General features: G+C 38.1%; 1 protein-coding gene across 17 annotated transcripts in view; it reads right to left on the bottom strand.

Annotated features, from left to right (window-relative positions):
- Window positions 1-21,026, bottom strand: part of MIA2 (MIA SH3 domain ER export factor 2) — a 91,081-nt gene that overhangs the window by 54,913 nt on the left and 15,142 nt on the right. For 4 of the 17 annotated variants that reach the window (XM_072838395.1, XM_072838396.1, XM_072838393.1 and 1 more), the window contains exons 5-9: window positions 18,134-18,352; window positions 17,936-18,036; window positions 4,843-4,974; window positions 2,854-2,875; window positions 2,670-2,758 (exon numbers count right to left, since the gene is read on the bottom strand). In XM_072838395.1, the coding sequence (XP_072694496.1) occupies window positions 2,670-2,758; window positions 2,854-2,875; window positions 4,843-4,974; window positions 17,936-18,036; window positions 18,134-18,352 (563 nt within the window). Of the gene's footprint in view, window positions 1-2,669; window positions 2,759-2,853; window positions 2,876-4,842; window positions 4,975-11,670; window positions 11,955-12,487; window positions 13,174-13,796; window positions 13,999-14,442; window positions 14,617-17,935; window positions 18,037-18,133; window positions 18,353-21,026 lie in introns of those variants that run through there. The other 13 variants (XM_072838400.1, XM_072838402.1, XM_072838406.1 and 10 more) reach the window with 8 other exon arrangements.

The following is a 21,026-nucleotide window of genomic DNA, read 5'->3' as shown; positions in this document are numbered from 1 at the left end:
TCATAAGATCTAATCCCATAAAACTTTTAGAAAGAAATACAGGTGTAAACCTTTGTGAGCTTGTTTTAAGCAATGGTTTCTTGGATATGAAACCAAAAGTATAACCAACAAAAGAAAAAGTAGATAAATAAACCAAGCATTTTCAAAATTAACTTTTAGGGGCGCCTGGGTGGTTCAGCAGCTAAGTGTCTGCCTTCGGCTCAAGTCATGATCTCAGGGCCCTGGGATCAAGCCCCATATCAAGGCCCATATCAGCCTCCCGGCTAAGCAGGCAATCTGCTTCTCTCTCTCCCTCTGCCCGTCCACACTACTCAAGCTCTCTCTCAAATAAATATATAAAATATTTTTTAAAATTAAAAACTTTTATGCTTCAAAGACACTACCAAGAAAGTAAGGAGACAATGCACAGAAATGAGAGAAAATACTTACAATTCACACATGTGATAAGAAGCTCATATCTATATCTATAATATATAAAGTTACAACTCAATAAAAAGATGAATAACCCAATTTAAAAATAGGCAAAGGAACGGAGAAGACATTTCTCAAGAGAAGATAAATAAATGCCCAATGGGCACATGAAAAGATAAATGCTCAACACAATTAACCATCAGAGAAATGCAAATTAAAACTACAGTGAGATACCTCTTCACACTCATGAGGACAGCAAGGATGTGGAGAAACTAGAACATTCACAAACATCTGGTAGGAATGTCCATGGGTATAGCCACTATGGAAAACAATTTGGCAGTTCCTCAAAAAGTTAAATATAGATCCAGCAACTGCATTTATAGATATATACCCCCCAAAATTAAAAACATACACTCACACAAAACTTGTACTTGAATGTCCATAGCAGCATCATTGATAGCACCCAAAAAAGAGGATAACCAAACTGACAAAGAGATATTTAAATTGTGGCACAGAACATTATTTGGCAAAAAACAAAGTACTGATACATGCTACAACATGGATAAACCTTGAAAACATAATGTAAGTGAAAAAAGCCAGTCACAACCACATATTATATGATTCCACGTAAGTGAAATGTCCAGAATAGGCAAATCTATACATAACATGGATGAACCTTACTATTTAGAATAGTTTCAATAACCATCAGATACCAGAGAATAAATCTAAGAAAAGATGTTAAAGACCTCAACAGAAAAATGTATACAATAGTGAGAGAATTTTATAAAGACATAAATTGAGGGATATACTAGAGTCCATGGATAAAAACACAACATTGTAAAACTGTAAGTTCTCTCCAAATTGACCTATATATGCAATGCAATCCGAATCAAATCTCTAACATGCTACATGTGTAAACTGATGATTGATTTAAAATATATATGGAATAGCAAAGTGCCAAGATCACCAAGACAATCTTTAAGAACAAACATGGAGGTTTATGCTGCAGCTATCAAGAAATGTTATAAAAATACAGTAGACTAAAACAGCATGATACTGGCACAAGAATAAAAAAAAAAAAAAAAAAAAAAAAAAAGACCACTAGAACAGATTATAGAATCAGACTAAGATATATATGGCCACTTGATATAAGAGGACTACAAAACAAAGGAAAACATGGTCTTTTAATAAACTGTACAGGCTAATTCAATATCTGTATGAAAAAACATTGAATCTTGACTTCCAAATCACACCACCAGAGATTCAATTCCAGACGAATGAAAGAAATTACATTTGCGTTAATCTGTATTCCCCAAAATATATATGTTGAAGCCCCAATACCTCACAATGTGACTGTATCTGGAGACAGGCCCTTTAAAGAGGTGATTAAGTTAAAATGAGATCTTTAAGATACCCCTAATCTAATCTGACTGGTGTCCCTATATGAAAGGAAAAGATAGACACAGAGAAAGACACCTGCACAGAGGTAACACCATGTAACAGCAAGAAGGCAGCCACATGCAGGCTAAGGAGAGGAGCCTCATAAGAAACCAAACTTGCCAACACTTTGATCTTAGACTTCTAGCCTCCAGAACTGTGAAAAAACTAATTTCTGTTGGGTAAGCCAGCTGGTCTGTGGTATTTTGTTATGGCAGTCCTAGAAAACTTTTTACAAAGACTAAATGAGAAAGGTAAAACAAAGTTTCTCAAAGTAGCACAGAAGAATATCTTCGTATCCTTGAGTAGACAAAAATTCTTAAGAAACAAAAAGCAGTCATAAAGATAAGACTGATGAATTAAACTAAGTTAAAATTAAGAACTTCGGCTTACCATCTGAAATAAAAAGGCAAATCACACAGTGGGGGAAAATATTTGCACTACATATTGCTGACAAAGGGCTCATGTTCAAATATAGAAAATATTCTACTATCAAAAAGGAAAAAAACCACACCTTTTCAAATATTAAAAAAAAACCTCGAGCAGGCAGCTTCACAAAAATGATATCCAAATGACCAATAAATACATAAAAGAGTGTTTAACCTCATTAATCAGGGAAATACAGAATGAAACCACAATGAGATACCATTATACACCTACCATAATGGTTAAAATTAATAAGGTTAGTAATATGAACAGCAACTGAACTCTCACACTTTGCAAACAAAGCATTAATAAACTTACACTGAAATATTGGCATTGAAAAGTATAAAGTCCTCTGACTCTTAACATGAATACTAATATTTTTAAAAATATCTTACCTCTTTTTGAACAAGGCTAAATTTTTCAAGTAGTTTACATTTTTCATCAATTTGTCTAGAAAGTTCTACAGCAAGCTTGTTCTCTCTTCCTGAAAAGAAAGTTCACATTATCATGTATAAATAGCTTTAGGCTTCAAAATTATAAACAATAATGATGAGATCTAGAATAGAAAAAAGAGCTTACCTACATAAAGCCGGCTTCTAACCTGAAACAAATTTTTAACAAAATTTACATTAAAACAAATATATATTCAAGTAAATCTAATGTATTTAACTTCTACTACCAAGTGAAAAATAACTGGTTTCTTATTGCCTTAGTATGAATATACATTAACTGAAAGTGTTGTTTGTACAATGGGAAAAATGCTACATAGTAAAGTCTCTCTATTGAGGAGCCACACTATGTGTTATATTATCACATTAAAGACCCTGAAATAACTCTTAAAGACATCTGTTCTATTTCGCTTATCCCATTGTACTCCAAATATATTTGACCCTAAAACAAACTATTTCAAGAAGTCCTTATTATCATCTCTCCCAGCGATAACATCCAAAATTAAGTTTGAGAAATGTTACCACTGGTCCATGGATCTAAACTGACCACAAAATCTTTTTTTCTTCTTTCATCTCTCTCTCTCTCAAAAAATTAAGGAAAAATTCCATTTGTAAAGGAGAGTAGGCTTAGGAGACTAAAATGGGGACTTATATCATCTATAGAAGATGAACAGGGATAAATATTTTTATAGTTTTTAAAAAGTTTTAAAGTCAAGGTATAGTAGAATCAGTATTGAGGAGGATTAAGTGAATTGAATCATCACATTGAGGAACTAGCTCAAAAGGTAACAGGAAACCAAAAAAACTGAAAAACAAGTTAAGAGATATGGAAGGCAGAAGTAGAAGGGATAGCATCTAAAAACATAGTCCCAAAAAGAAAAAGAAAAAACAGAAAATGCAGAAGATATCTCCTAGAAATAAAAAAAATATAAAACACCTCATTAAAAGATTCCAGATAATTCTAAAAAAGAAGAAAAAAATGTTCAAACCTAGACATATTATACAAGAATATCAAATTAGGGATGCCTGGGTGGTTGAGCGGTTGAGTGTTTGCCTTCGGCTCAGGGCGTGATCCAGGGTCCTGGGATTGAGTGCCACATTAGGCTCCCTGCATTAAGCCTGTTTCTCTCTTTGCCTATGTCTCCGCCTCTCTTATGGGTCTCTTGTAAATAAATAAATAAATAAATAAATAAATAAATAAATAAATAAATAAAATCTTTAAATAAAAATAAAAAGATAAACTAAGCTGAAAGAAATTGGTCCAAATACATCAATAATCATAATATATGTAGACAACTACAAACTACTCAGTAGTGAAAAAAAAGAGATTTTCAGATTAAATATTAAAGAAATTTCCATAGGATACACATTAAGTAGAAGACCATAGAAAGGCTAAAAAATAGAAGATGGAAAAAGACCTATCAAATACCACCCAAAAGAAAGTTGATATGGCTATAACAAGAGAGAAAAGAAACTATAAGTCAAAAGCATCACAAACTTAAAGAGGGTTACCAGATATTGATACAAGGTTCAATCCACCAAGAAGAGTAGCAATTCTAAACAGGTATCTACCTAATAAGCTCAAAATATGTAAAGCAAGAATTGACAGAACTACAAAAAGAAACTGATAAATTTATCATGAGAGTGAAATTCAGGCAAATCCTCCTGAATAGATGAAAAAACAAAAAAGGGGGGCAACAATAGAATACATGAACAAAAATCAGTCATTAGCAAACCTGACCTAATTAATGGATACAGAATGATATACATGTATCTGCTTTCAACAATAAACAATGGAACAGAATAAAGAAAATATCTACATATATGTGGAACTCTAATATGGAACTCTAATATGCATGGCAGATGCGTAGGAAAACAGTTATATCTTGGGGTTAAAATTACACTGAATCCTTACTCCATGCCAGAAAAAAAAATGTATTCAAGATGGATCAAGAACTAAAATATTGAAAGCAAAATTTTCCAAGAATTTCTGTTCATCAGAAAACATCTTAAGGAAGATGAAGAGATGTTTTACACTGGGATATGGCAATACATGTAATCAACATGAATAGCTTAAAAGGTACACCTTGTAGACAGATGAATATTCTTAGTTACTTACCGACTGAAAACTTCTCCACAAAAACAAGAGAACAGCAAAAAATCCAACAACACCTGCACATATCACCAGTTCCCATGGGAAACCATAGGGACTGGTATCTGGTCTCATATCTTCAGGCAACACTGCAACAACCTTCAAGACAAAGAAAATTAACTTCTCAAAAATGTATGTTTGATAGAAAATTAACTTCTCAAAAATGTATGTTTGATAGAAAGTATTGATTACAAACTGCTATACACATGTTGCAACCTAATACCCAGTGTGATGGTATCTGGAAGTGGGACTTTAGGGAGGTGATCATGAGGGTAGAGCCTTCAGGAATGGGATAAGCGCCCTTTTAAAAGAGGCCACACAGGGATCCCTGGGTGGCGCAGCGGTTTGGCGCCTGCCTTTGACCCAGGGCACGATCCTGGAGACCCGGGATCGAGTCCCACGTCGGGCTCCCGGTGCATGGAGCCTGCTTCTCTCTCTGCCTGTGTCTCTGCCTCTCTCTCTGTGTCTATCATGAATAAATAAATAAAATCTTTAAAAAAAAAAAAAAAAAAAAAAAAAAAAAAAAAAAAATAAAAGAGGCCACACAAAGTTCCCTGGACCTTTCCACCATGTGAGGTTATAGTGAGATGAATGAACCAGGAAGGGGTCCTCACCAGACACAGGATCTGCAGTGCCTCGATCTTGGCCTCAGGCTCCAGAACTGAGAACAATGTTACTTGTTTAAGACACCCAGTCTGTAATGTTTGTATTATAGCAGCCCCCACAAACTAAGACACAAGCATAAGTACAAGGTTATTATGTAAACACTATTAACACCCTTTCATGAAATGGGCTGCCAGCTACCAAACAGAAGGTGTTACAGTCTATTTTTCTGGCCATTTTCATTTACCAAGTGATGAAAAATAGCACTATGATAAAATGCAGTGATTTCCAAACTATAGTTCTACAAATATGCCTCAACTTCTGACAGTAAGAGGAGAGAAGGCCAAAGAAAGAATCTGAGTTCAGGTGCTCTAAGACTGATATCAACCAGTTTAGGTTTTGTGTGTAGAGTATATGGGTTCCATTTAAGATTTCTCCACAGTGGGGGAGATCTGCAGCGTAGAAGCGTTAAAAAAAAAAAAAAAAAGAGTCTGAAAACCACTGATGAAGCATTTTGTAATCTGAATACCTCTCTCCTACTTCTATGGTTCCCTTTTCTTATCTGTCTTGGGAATAATGCTGTTTGAAGATGCAGGGCAGGTACTCAGTAAAGGTAACTATTTCTATTAATCCTCCTTTAAAAGCCATGATCCTGTAACCATGGCCCTTCTATACTACTTCTCTCCCTAGCAAGTCTTTGGCACAAAAACGCTTAAGGCTTTTATAGTTGCTCCTATATTTCATCTTTCCCTGGGTCAGTTTATTATTCATCCTCACTCAATGGGGTTATTCTTTTGTTACCTGGTCCAAGATTACTCAGTCACAGGAGAACGGTAGGGGAAAAAAAGAAAAATGCACTTTTAAGAAAAATCTGAAGTCTAATCAGGTTTGATTCTTTCTAGGGTTCAACCCAAAACCCGTATGACAAATCTCTTTTTAGGCCCTTTCTACCTAGAAAAACACCCTTTAATGTCTATTCTCCTCTCCAAAGTCTGTTTTATAACAATGATCCATATAAGTACACCTTCCAAATTGCTATCTGTAGATCATTAACCTGTATTAAATAAACCTGATTATACCTCTTTTATTATACCTCTTCTTAAAAAAAATACCCCTCTATTCTGATTTCTGCCTCTCCCTACATTACCCCAGTTACCAATTCATAAGAAATCTGTATTTTAAAAAAACTTTCAACACCGAAAAGCCCAGGACCAGATGGATTCACAGTAAATTCTACTGAAGGTTTACAGAAGAATTAATGCCAATCATTCTCAAACTGCCAAAAAAAAATAAAAGAAGAGGGAACTCTTCCTAATTCATTCTATGAGGCCAGTATTACCCTGATATGACAGCCAAACAAATATTACAAGAAAAGAAAACCAAACATCAATATATGATATAAATGCAAAAATCCTCAACCAAATACCGGCAAACCAAATCTAGCAGCATATAAAAAGAATTATACTTAACAAAACCAAACATCCTTTATGATAAACATTCAATAAACTAAGACAGAAGGAAACTTTCTCAACCTGATAAGGGGCATCTCTGAAAAACCAATAGTTAACATTTTACTTATTGATGAAAGACTGAAAGCTTTCACTTAAAATCAGGAACAAGATAAGGATATCCATTCTCTCCATATTCATTCAACTTGTACTTGAGGTTCTGGCCAGGGCAATTAGGTAAGAAAAAAATAAAAGGCACCTAAATTGGAAAGGAAAAAACAAAACTATCTCCATTTGAAGGTGACAAAATCTTATAAAGAGAAAAGCTTAAGTAAGCCTAAAATTCTAAAATAAGAATTCTAAATAAGAAACTATTAGAACTAATAAACAAGCTCAGCAAAGTTGCAGAATATAATCGATGCAGAAAAAAATGAGTCCTATTTCTATACAATAGCAATGACTAATATGAAAATGAAATTAAAAAAACATTTCCACTGAGGTGCCTGGATGGCTCAGTCAGTTAAGCACCCGACTCTTGATCTGGGCTCAGGTCTTTATCTCAGGGTCTTGATCTCAGGGTCATGAGATCGAGCCCCACATCAGGCTCCACACTGGGCATGGCACCTGCTTAAGATTCTCTCTCTCCCTCTGCCAATCCAACTTGCGTTCTCTCTGAAGAAAGAAAGAAAGAAAGAAAGAAAGAAGAAAGAAAGAAAGAAAGAAAGAAAGAAAGAAAGAAAGAAAGAAAGAAAGAAAGAAAAAGAAAGAAAGAAAGAAAGAATTCCATTTACAATAGCATAAAAATAATAAAAGACTTAGGAATAAGTTTAACAAAGTAAGTTTGCAAACCGTACACTCTGAAAACTACAAAACACTGTTGAAAGAAATTTAAGTTCTAAACAAATGGAAAGATGTCCCAAGTTGATAGGTTGATAGATTGTAAGACTTAATATTGTCAAGATGGCAATATTCCCCCAAAGTGATCTATAGAATCAATGCAATCCCTATCAATATTCCAACTGTCTCTTTTACAAAAATGGACAGGCAGCTCCTAAAATTCATGGAAAAATGCAAGGTATAGCATTTTCTTCTCTATAGTTGTATGGCCATGAAGAGGGGAAGGGGAAGGGGAAGGGGAGGGGAAGGGGAAGGGATGTTGGTTGGACGGACCACTCATACTTCCCAATCTCAAAGTTTACTACAAAGCTATCACAATTAAGATAGTTTAGTAATGGCTTAAGAATAGGCATATCAATAGAATAAAAATAATTATCTAGAAATAAATTTATGGTCAATTGATTTTGAACAGCAATACCAAAACAAATGAACAAAGAACAGTTTTTTCAACAAATGTTACTGGGACAAGCAGATATCTACATGCAAAGGAATGAATGAATCTGGAGCCATACTCATATCATATATAAAAATTAATTAAAGGGGCACCTAAGTGGCTCAGTGGTTCAGTGTCTGCCTTCAGCTCAGGGCATGATCCCAGGGTCCTGGGTTCAAGTACCACATCAGGCTCCCCGCAGAGAGCCTGCTTCTCCTTCTGCCTATGTCTTAGCCTCTCTCTCTGTCTCTCTCATGAATAAATAAAATCTTTAAAAAAATTAAAATTAACTCAAAATGAATCACAGACTCTAATGTAAGAGCTAAACTCTTAAAAGGAATCACAGCTGTACGAAAACTTTATGGCCTTATTTTAAGCAATGGTTTCTTAGATATGACACCAAAAGCACAAACAACCAAAAAAAAAATTAGTTTTCATCAAAATTTAAGATCTTCATACTTCAAAGAGATCAAGCTGCACATCAGGCTCCTTGCTCAGCAGGGAGCCTACTTCTACCTTACCCTCTCTGTCTTATGCTTTCTCCGTCAAATAAATACATAAAATCTTAAAAAAAAAAAAAAGTGTTGGAGAGGATTTGAAAAATAAGAACCTTCTTAAAATTGCCAGTGGGAATGTAAAATGCTGCAGCCTCTGTGAAAAACAATTTGGCAGCTCCTCAAAAAGTTAAACATATGATAAATATGAACCAGTAATTCTACTCCTAGGAATATACCCAAGCGAACTGAAAACATTCACAAAAAATTTATACATGTATGTCCTTGGCAGTATTAATCGTAATAGACAAAAAAGTGAAAACAATGCAAATGTCCATGAACTATGAATGGATACTCAAAATGTGGTATGTGGTATATCCATACCATGGAATATTTTTCAGTCATAAAAAGGAATGAAGTACTATTACTTGAGATGAATCTTGAAAGCATGCTAAGTAAAAGAAGCCATAGACAAATAGCTACATATTACATGATTCCATTTACATGAAATATACAGAACTGACAAATTCATGGAGACAGAAAGTAAATTAGTAATTGTCAAGGGATGGAGAGGGGAAAATTGGGAATAACTGCTAATAAGTACAGGGTTTCTTTCTGGGGTGATGGAAATGTTCTGGAATTGTGATGGCTAAACTATAGGGTGATTATCCAAAGAAAAATCACCGAATTGGACACTAAAAAAGGATGAATCTCATGTTATGTGAATTATAGTTTAATAAAAAAAAAATTAATCTTGGAATGCACGGGTAGGTCAGTGGTTGAGTGTTTGCCTTTGGCTCAGGTCATGATCCTGGGGTCCTGGACTCGAGTCCCACATTGGGGTCCCCACAGGCAACCTGCTTCTCCCTCTGCCTAGGTCTCTCCCTCTATGTGTCTCTAATGAATAAATAAATAATCTTTAAAAAAAAAAGACATTTTTTTTAAACATTTAAAGCAGAACAGTGTTGTGCCATTCTAGGCCCCAGGCCCCTGTGGTAAACACAAGTGTTTTTTAGCAAAGAAACCATCCATATGAAGATACATTTACAGAAAAAATTCTGCAAAATCTGGCTAGGCCACCCCTCTCCATGTGTCTCTCCATTCACAGTCATATAAAAACTAAGTTTTGAGGGGGATCCCTGGGTGGTGCAGCGGTTTGGCGCCTGCCTTTGGCCCAGGGCGCGATCCTGGAGACCCGGGATCGAATCCCACATCGGGATCCTGGTGCATGGAGCCTGCTTCTCCCTCTGCCTGTGTCTCTGCCTCTCTCTCTCTCTCTCTATCATAAATAAATAAAATTTTAAAAAAAAACTAAGTTTTGATTATTACTTTTAGTGATGAACAGGAAATATGTTACAGTCTGAAATCATCCCTTGTTCCACCTTATCTCAGTGAATAAGTTGCCATAGCCAGAAACCTGGAAGTCATTCTAGATTCCTTCTCTCTCTCATCCTTCACATCCAATCAGCAAAATCCTACCCATTTTTGCTGTTAACCACTAAATATTTTTTTCTCATTCAGTACCCTCTTCTTTACCGCTACTTGACTACTCTGTCATCTCTCCCCTACACCATTTCTAGTTCTGTTTTCCTTACATCTAACCTACACGCTACTATCAGGAAGCTAGTTAGTTAAACCAAAAATCTAGTAACACTGAAATTCTTCGAATGCTCTCCAGCACCTACATCAACTGGAATCTACTTACGTCTCCAGCAAGCATCTCTGCACATCATTCCCTGAGCCCACTTTGTATTCTAGAAAAACAGTTCCGAGTTCCATGCACACACAATGCTCTTTATGTCCCCTCTGCTTAAGCTATTCTGTTTTCCTAAATACTCAAGAAAATGTAATCTCTCCCACTCCTCAATCTCCCCAGCACTTTTTGCGTATACTCTGGTAAGCAAATAATGTTTCTACTTTGTACTGTTTTTTTTTTTTTTTTGTCTTCTCTCCCTTACCAGACAGCATGATACTAGGAGCCCAAACTCAGTTCATTTAGATTCTCCAGAGAATTGTCATACACACGCACACACACACACACACCATCACTAGACACACTTGGTTGAACAACTGAATACCATGACAACAGTCCTTTTTAATTTAGGTAACAACAACAACAAAAAATCATAACTGCCCCAATATTTTAAAAGACTTTTTAGATTTTTAATGCAAATAGTCTAAAACACAAGATATAAATGACCCTACACGTGTCAACGAAGACACCAAAAACACTCAGGAGAGAAAAATCCATGCAACCTGTTATAAACTGACCTTAAAAAAAAAAACAAAACAACTAAAAACACTTTGAGCACTGGGAGCTCAGTATCTCCAGATTTTACATCAGCACGACCTTTTACCTGCACCTAGAGAAAGAAGCAAAGAACAATCTCACTTATGGTAAAGTATCTCAAAAGAGCACTCTTGAGTAGAAGAAAATGCAGAATTACAATCCCAACTCCCCGTGCACGCTTAGACGAAACGAGAAGTTCCATCATTCAAAGGGATTCATTTCAGAGGATCAGTCTTTTCAAGTTTCCCACAGTTGGGAGAGCCACGTGCCACCGACCCCCGTAGCCGACTGGGTCACGGGACCGTAGGGCTAACTCGCTGGAGGAGTCCGAAAACGCTGAACACACACTTGCAAAATCCCGCTGGGGCAAATTCTCTCTTCACCTTCCGGATCTCCAGGTCCCCTGTACCACACACACCAAAAACCATCCACGCAGCCCAGGAACCTGGCTCCTGCCTGGGACACGGGCCGGAGCCCCCGGGCAGGTGAGGACTCGCTTCAGCACCTGTGCCCCCGACAGCTCGCACCGCGAAGCCCAAGTCGGCGGCTCCCCCCGCCCCCCCCCCCCCGCCCCACCAGGAGGCGCCTGCGACCCCGGGGCCAAGGAACCCTGACCGCGCCTGAACTCACCCTGCGTAGCTCCTCCAACACCAGCCCCACGTACGACTGAGGGGCAGTCCTGGGCCCCTCCATGGCGCCAAGGCTGCCCCAACCGAAGCGGCCGCGGCCGGGGCCTGGCGGAGCCCCAGCGACCCGCAGGGAACACACCGCGTTCGGTCCGGAACCCAAACCTGCACCCGGCAACCGGAGCAGACCACTGCGGAGCCGGCTGCGGGGGGGCCGCGGGAGGGTCGGCGCCGACAGCCCTCAAGGGGCCAGTGCTGCCCCCCCAGGGAGCCTCCCCTCGCTATGCTCGAGGTCCTGAAGATCCGAAGGCCCAGTCCCGCCCCTCGCGAGCCCGCGACCGGCCCTCTCCTCACCGCCCGTCACCCCTCAATTTGGTTGCGGCCGGGCCGCGGCGGGGAGGCGGGGACGCGGGGACGCGGTAAGTCTCCCCTCCCTCTGCGCGCGACGTGTCCTTGCCTCGCGTTCTTAAAGGGGCCGGCGCTCTCCTGGGCGAAGCCAACCACTTTGGAAGTAGAGGGGCTTGAGCCCGAGACGCTGGAATGGTGCCTCGCGCTGGGCGCTGGGCGCTGGGCGCTGGGCGCTGCGGGGTGGGCCACACAGCCCGGGGGAGAAGGGCCCTGGCACCGGACCGTGGCCGAGGTAGCGGCGTGGCTTATCTTGGAGGCCGCCAGGCGAGCCGCCCCGCGGGGGAGCCTGGCGCGGCCTCTCGACCCAAGGGCGGGCGCCGGGCCGAGCGCCCACCCCCCGCGCTCCGGTCTCGCAGCCTGTCCGAGCCCCCGTCTGCACCCCCACAGGCCCTGACTGCATCTGCGTCTCGTACCCCTGGGGACGCTGTCGGCCCGCGGAAACTGGCCGCCGCCTTCATTCCCGTCCAAAGAAGGCCTGCAGGGCCGGTGCCCGTGCGCCCTGCCAACCGCGTCCGGACTTTGGACTTTGGACAGGAAGGCGTCTCGGGTCGCTGTGGTCTGGGCAATGGTTAACCTCTCCCACGCAGGAGAACACCGATCCGGTCCCCTGGGCTTCGAGGGCTTCACTCACACCTGAACTACCTGGGCGCTTGCTAGGCACCACTGGCTTAATTCCAGGAGCTCCTAGTTACCCAAACGATGGAGCAAGCCCCTCCGGATTCTGGCTGAGCGACTGGTGCTCTCCTCTGCGAAGGGGAGCTAAAAGTAGCATCCTGCGGTCTAAACTTAGGACCCTATTTTTAGGTCTGTTGAATAGAGTACGGAGGGCTGGATTTGTGCGTGGGAGACCTTCAGCTGACAGGGGTGTAAAGGTTAACCCCTAAGTCGGCCTTGCCAGCAATAATAATCCTCCACCAACTCGGCCTCCTACAAGCCCTTAGCAGAGCGACACGAAAAGAAGCAGCAGATGCTTCTTCCTAAACAAATCACCCAAGAACTTAATAGTTGAACAAAATCTTAAGTCCATAGGAAATTTCTCTGATGTAAGCTGGCAGCAACAGAACAATTGGGCCAAAAAGAATTTAAAAAAAAAAAAAAAAAAAGGCCCAAGTTCACAGCAAGTGATTTTCAGGACCAAAATGGGGCCTAGTTGTTTGGAATTCAAAGTGCTCTCATTTGCCACATCAGCCTGAGGAGTTTCAGGAACTATCAGTATCAGAACGCAGCAGAAATTGCTTAATAATTCTCCATTTTTAAGGTATTACACAACCTTCTGATACGTTGGATAGTGTTTTGAAATTAAATTATGTGAATAGCCTATCAAAGTCAAAACAGAAGCATAACCAAAATTTTATGTTTAAAATTTCAGAGAATCTTAGAACAATGTACGTATCAATTAGAGCATTGGTAAAAAAAAAAATTCTTAATGTCTGAACATTTCCAGAAAACTCTAGAAACATTTTCAGCTCTCAGAACTTATTTATAACCTAAAACATTTTTTAAATCCTTTTGCCCACCCTAAGGCAGTCTGTGCCATTTTCCAATTTTTCAATAATCACCATTCCAAATACTAAAAACATAAATTAGGGACAAAAGAATAAATGAAATTGTTTAAAAATCTAAAAGATTTCCCTGTAGCAAAAACACGGTAACACTTAAACTCCGTGTCAAAGTCAAACCTAATTTCTCTTCTGTACACTTAATAGTCATATAGAAACTTACCTCTTCCTCTAGATCTTTCAATTCCATTTTTTAAAAAGTTCATGTTAAAATATCTTAACTTGTAAATAAAGTTCTACTAATCACCTCATATCCTCGAGAAAGATTTCAGATTCTAATACATCTGCACTCTTCGGGTCCACATAGACTGTGATCCTGTTTTGACACTTGTGTGGTAAAGGGGTGCTGAAGGTGGAGTTGTGACTACCAACACAGGATCCAATTTCATGGCCGTCACTCCTGATTAAATGCTTTTTTTTTTTTTTCTAAAATATCATACACGTTACTACCCTCTTAAAAATCTACAATTGAAAAGAGATATCCTGAATTTGATAACTGATAAAAATTAAATTGAATGTTTTATTCTATAGTCTATTCATATAGAATACATGACTTTTACCATGAAAAAGATATCCAAAGATTGTTCTCAAGTAGGCATGGGATTTTGCGGTCTTATGTAGACATGCTTTAAGGGAACTGGAGAATAAATGCTGTGTGTTAGTGACAGCTACTAGGAAGCATCCAAGAACACTGGAAACATTTTAACCAGTAAACCTTGTCCACAACTTAGATACTGATTTCCCTTGTGAAAGGCCCTGTTGCAAAGCTGTAAGTACTAGTTACACCCATTTAATTAAACAGGCAATGTTATGGGTCATAGGATCTAGTCCTTTAGAAGAAAACCAAACATACTGAGCCACACTTTCATCTCTGTACTAGTAATGATGTAAGAGTTGTTCTCAGAACAAACTGAATCAGGCATTACCTGTTGAACAAGAGCTGGGTAATTTCCTCTGTTTGTTCCACATATAAATGAAGCATTCTAATTAAGAGTAGATAAATGTTAGAACTCAAAGAGCTTCCTCAATTATAAAGTAGATAGAAAGTAGCATTAATTCCTATTACTTAAATAATTTTTAAAAATTATGCTGTGTACAAAATCTAGCTGAAATCACTAGCAAATAGAAACAATCACCTGAAACATTTAAGCAGAAGAAAAGGAAAATTTTTCACCTAAATTTAACAGGAAAATTGCTCAAATTTTCCATTTACTGCAGCTATTCAAACCTATATTATGGGAGCTTAGTAGATACACTAAGATTATTAGAATTCTAGGTCTGGCAGGAATTCTTCAGAACATTTAGTCCAAACATTATGAACTTAAAGCCCTATAAAGGCCAAGCAGGTAAAATAAATGTAGGGAAATGATGAAATCATTTCTATCCAATGCAAGCACTATTCCTTGCGCTTCTTGTTGCCGTATGAAATGGGAGACGACATATTACAGTCTTCTACTTTTTCAAAAAAACCCAGAAATTCAGGTTTTTGTATGAACTCACTTTTTAAAATGTTAGTAACTGGTTCTTAATTTTTTAAACAATGTACAAGTCAGCTTTGACCAGCAGCATGTCATCTAATCTCAACCTCTTATAGCAGAGTTTTAAACCTGAGACTGCCCTACAGAATAAGTGACTTTCCAGGGTCACAAGGTAATTTCCATAAATTTAAATTCAATATTCCCATGTCTAAAAGGTATCAATCAAAATGGTTAAAGTAGGGACCTGGGAGGCTCAGCCTTTGGGTTGAGCATCTGCCTTCTGCTCAGGGCATGATCCCTGAGTCCCAGGATCGAGTCCCACATCAGGCTCCCTACATGGAGCCTGCTTCTCCCTCTGCCTGCCTATCTCTGCCTCTCTTTCTGTGTGTCTCTCATGAATAAATAAGTAAAATCTTAAAAAGAAAAAAAATGGTTAAAGTAAAATGTGTTTGTATTTACTGAGTCCACAAAAATAAACATACTTCATAGCCTTTATTAAATAAGCACTTTATATGAGAGGTGAATGTGGCATACTGATTAATAAATTATTATTTTTTTAATTTAGTAACTCCATAAGTACAATTTGTAGGGGAAGGGTTGACAGGGGAGGTATGTGTCAGTAGGACATACCAGTATAGAACTAATTCCATGGGTAGTTGAAAGTTTTATTATGACTTTCTATAATTATTACTAGTGTTTCTTTTCTCCTGTGATGGAGCAGATTTCTAAGTAAAGTTTTTAATCAGCGTCTTTAAGACCAAATCATACGGGGTAAATTAATCACTTCTCTGGGCTTATTTACCAGTTAGTTATTTAATATCTAACTCTCTGAAACCTTTGAAAAGAAATAAAGTGAAGAGGAAGCCTCTGAAAGCAAACTGATATATGTTATTAAGCCCAGTTTTCACAGACTCTTGTCACAGTCACCACCATCTACCTGGTCACCCAAGCTAGAAATCTGGTAAATTATCCTCACTTTTCTATTTTCCTCTCCATGCTACATTCAATCATTAAATCCAATGAATTCTATCTACAAAAGACCCATCTAGTTTGTCCTTCCAAATACATTAACAACCACCATCAGATATTAGACCAAGGTTATAAAGGGGCAGCTAGGTGGCTAGGGGTAGCCTGGATGGCTCAGTGGTTTAGCGCCGCCCTCAGCCCAGGGTGTGTGATCCTGGAGACCCGGAATTGAGTCCCACATCAGGCTCCCTGCATGGAGCCTGCTTCTCACTCTGCCTGTCTCTGCCTCTCTCTCTGTGTGTGTCTCTCATGAATAAATAAATAAAATCTTTTTAAAAATTTAAATAAATAAATAAATAAATAAATAAATAAATAAATAAATAGGGTGGCTAGTGGGCCAAACTTGATCCACAGAACATTTTGTCTTTCTTTTTAACCTGAATGTTTGCCACCATTCAAAATTAAGAGATTTCACACAAAATATCCAGATTTCCAACTTATCTTGAAATATCAAAAGATCTGGCAAAACCAGGCTAAAGGTAAATAGTAGCTAACATCCTTTGGAGAAAGCATACACACTCCATTGGTTACAGTTCTCAACTTTACCTATGTTTCATTCATTTCATTTGAGTTTATATACCCTGATTTAGACCTTCACCATTTATTTCCTAAACTAATGCAATTAACTTCTTGACCAAACCTGCCTTTGGTCTTTACCTGTTCAATCTTCATTTGATAATGTTGGCAGATACACTTTATAAATGAAACTTTTTCATTTTATTCCCTGCTTAAAAGTCTTCAATAGTGCCCCATTATCTACAAGATAGTATAACATTCAAAGCTATTCTTGATTTAATCCCTGTATAATCTTCATTATCCTATATTCAATCAGACTGAATTGCTTATAGTTCTCCAAAAATGCCTTGATCTCTCCTACTTCTTTACCTTTAAAAATGTTCTCTCCTCAACCTAGAATGCCGACCCTTCCTTTGTTTAAGTCCTCCTCCTTCAAGGTAAGCTCAAATATGATCTCCTCTGAGACACTTTCCCAGGCCCTACTTCCCCACCATCTCTAGCTACCACGTCCAGTTGGTCTACTAGGGCATCAGTAGGCTGATCAGTCTGTTAATAGCATCCTATGGCTACTACAGCACTGTATTTTAATTACTGTTTTGGTTTTTTTTTGTTTTTTTTTTTTACCTATGTCCTTCAACTAGAGTAATCTCTTTAAAGCAGCTACTGTTAAATTTCATCTTAAAATATAAGAAGATAAAAGTGCCTCTTCAATTATTTATATGTTAACAGTAGATGAGAAAAGGAAAAAAATTGTAAAAGGCCTTCTACATAAAGTACTATAGCTAAGTCCTTTGCAATATCTCATCTGCAATAAATGAGATAGGATTTAATAGGATTTACAATAAAGGTAGACAGATTTTGGAATTTTGGCTTGGTCAAATTTTGAGATATTAGTTGCTTTTGTAAGATTCTCAATACACTACTGTGAGATCACAGCTATTATTCAGATACTAATAATTTGCTTAAGACCCATTTAGCTCATATTATTTCTAAGTTAATCCATTTAGCATAATTTTTCCCTGATTTGAAAAAAAAAAGGGAATAAAATAGAAAAAATAAAACAATGCTGAAGATCAACAAAACTTAAAGGCTAAAAAAAAAATCCTTAACAATATCCTTGCAACAAAATGTTCATGTAAGAGAAATCTTACAGTTAAGATTTTATGGAAAGAGAAATATTATGTAATGTTTGCATAGGGAGGATTCACTCAAACATCATTTTCAACTACATATTTAGAAAAATAGGTAAAATTATTGCAAAAGATTTAAAAGTTCAACTTACCCCTTTTGTAAGGATTATAATTGATGAAAATGCAGAATTCATGAAATCAAAAATGTCAATTTGAAATAAATATTTCAGAATCTGCCACTCAGAAGCATCTTCTGTCAATAAAAATAAGTTAACACTTAATGTGATATAAGTTTTGAATCTAATTTCTTTCTTAATTGCTGCATTAGAGAACAAATAATTTTTTCTTACCTTTTTGAGCAATGTAATTTTGAGAAGGCAAAACGTAATCGGGTGAAACCATTGGACTATTTGGCAGGGTATTTTCCACAGATCTGTCTATTTCTGCCTCAGTAGATCCTTTAGTATCCAGTGATATTTTTGATTTTTCACCATTATTTTTAGAAGATAGAGTTTTGAAATGTACTTCTTTATGAATTCTCATGGGTGACTCTATTTTAGAAGCCATATCTGCAAATAAAATTAGAAATGTTTGGGGGTTTTTAAGATTTCTCTATTTACTTTAAAGAGATAAAGAAAAAGAACATGCATGCACATTAGGGAAGGAGCAGAGGGAGAGAATCTTCAAGCAAATTCCTCACTGAGTGGGAATCCCCCACATGGGGCTCCACATGGGGCTCCATTCAGGGCTCAGTCCCACAGCCCATTAGATCATGACCTGAGCCAAAATCAAGAGTTGGACACTCAACCGAGCCATCTAGGTGCCTGGAGTTCTTTTAATACTTGCTTTGTTCTGGGCTTCCCTTTTGTTTTCTAGGCAGGCCATTCTTTGAATTTTTGTGGTCATTGTGACACTTCTTTATGGAAAGAATTCACTGAAACATAAATTGCAACCTGCATTCATTCCTACTGTTAACATAATAAATTGCCACACACTTAGTGACTTAAACAATATAAACATATTCTCTTAGTGCTCTGGAGATCAAAAGTCCTAAAACCAAGGTGTTGACAAGGTTGTGTTTCTTCCTTAGGCTCTAGAGGAGAATCTATTTCCTTGCCTTTTCTACCTTCCAGAGGCTACCTGCATCCCTTAACTCATGGCCCCTTCTTTCATTTTCAAAGATAGCACTACAGCATCTTCTAACCTATCCCTTGCTCTGACCCTCTTTCTTCCACTTTTAACAAACCTTGTGATAATATTGGTCCCACTAGGACAATCTCTACATCTCAGGATGATTAATTTAATCACATATGCCAGGTCATTTTTGTCATGTCAAGTAACATAGTCACAGAGTCTGGGAATTAAGACATGAACATCTTTGAATGGTCATTATTCAGCCTACCACAATGTCTTTTCTTTATTCTTTTTTTTTTTTTTTTTTTTTTTTTTTTTTTTTTTTTTTATGACAGTCACACAGAGAGAGAGAGAGAGGCAGAGACACAGGCAGAGGGAGAAGCAGGCTCCATGCACCGGGAGCCCGACGTGGGATTCGATCCCGGGTCTCCAGGATCGCGCCCTGGGCCAAAGGCAGGCGCCAAACCGCTGCGCCACCCAGGGATCCCTCTTTTCTTTATTCTTTTACCAAGGAAAAGTTTTTAAAACTAGATTGCTTTTTTGTCCTAAAAACTATTTTTTAGGGGCGGCCCTGGTGGCTCAGCGGTTTAGCGCCACCTTCAGCCCAGGGTGTGATCCTAGAGACCCGGGATCGAGTCCTATGTCAGGCTCCCTGCATGGAGCCTGCCTCTCTCTCTGCCTGTGTCTCTGCCTCTCTCTCTCTCTCTGTCTCTCATTAATAAATAAATAAAATCTTAAAAAAAAAAACCCTATTTAAAAAAAATATATAACGTAGACAACTCCATTGTTGTCTCTTTTGTTGTTGTTATAAGCTTATAACTAAGGGTAAGACATTAAATAGTTCTCCATAGGATTCCTCTTAGATATATTTATTACCTAAGAAAGTATAATATTTAACTGCAATTGCAAAAATATATATCCCTGCCATTCAAGAAAATTGGTAAGATAGATTTTTCTTACTTTATCTGTTAGAGAACCAGAAAAGTCAAAATGACCAATATTATTTAAAGTATCTTAGTATGAATCCTTTTCTGTACAGAAGGATTTATTTAAAAAAAAACAGTAAGACAGTACTACATCATGATACTGTCACACTGGGCTTTTAACACAAGACTTGCTCTAGAGGGGCATAAAACACAAATTGATTCATAAGCATAGCAATTAACAAAATAAAGCAATGAGGGATCCCTGGGTGGCGCAGCCGTTTGGCGCCTGCCTTTGGCCCAGGGCACGATCCTGGATACCCGGGATCGAATCCCACATAGGGCTCCCGGTGCATGGAGCCTGCTTCTCCCTCTGCCTGTGTCTCTGCCTCTCTCTCTCTCTCTCTCTCTGTGTGACTATCATAAATAAATAAAGAAAAAAATATAAAAAAAAAGAAAGATGATATTAAAACTTACAGCAGTTAATTTGCACGTTATGCAGTGTAGGCCACTGGATCATGCATATCTACAACACATATTTGCCAGTATGTACTATTAAGTATAAAACTCATTATCACTCAGACTTTTTAAAAGATATTTTATCTATTTATATTAGAAAGAGCACATACACATGGGAGTGGGGAGTGGGAGAGGGAGGAGAAAGAAGCAGATTCCTCGCTGAGTGTGAAGCCTGACATGGGGCTCAATCCCAGGACCCTTAGATCATGACCCAAGCTGAGGTCAGATGCTTAACTGACCTAGGCACCCAGGTGCCCTCTCTCTCAAACTTGAAATGAGATTGCTCCAAAAAGGAAGAACCATCCACTACCAAAGAAATTATATTAACCATTCACAAAGAAAGATACCCATGGTCTTAGTATATTTGAAACAAATTTGAAAATGACAGGGTAGCAATCAAATGTGAGGTATTGTACTTTTCCTACCCTCTTGCAGTTTTGTTCATTTCAAAGTCAATCATTGTTTCCCCCTTCATCCCATCTCCAGTGTATTATTATATATATCATATTATCCAGTGGATAAATTAGAAGAAATGATGAATAAGTAGAAGCTTTTTAAATCCTAAAATCGGATACCTCTTTTATATCAAGCAAAAATGTTGAATGATTGAGAAGAATCCTCATTGGCTAGTAATTATAGGATGTTTTATATTTTTAAGTGTGTTCTT

The sequence above is a fragment of the Canis lupus genome, chromosome 9 (assembly GCF_048164855.1).
Source record: "Canis lupus baileyi chromosome 9, mCanLup2.hap1, whole genome shotgun sequence".
Taxonomy (NCBI): Eukaryota; Metazoa; Chordata; class Mammalia; order Carnivora; family Canidae; genus Canis; species Canis lupus.
This window is presented reverse-complemented; position numbering and strand designations above follow the sequence as displayed.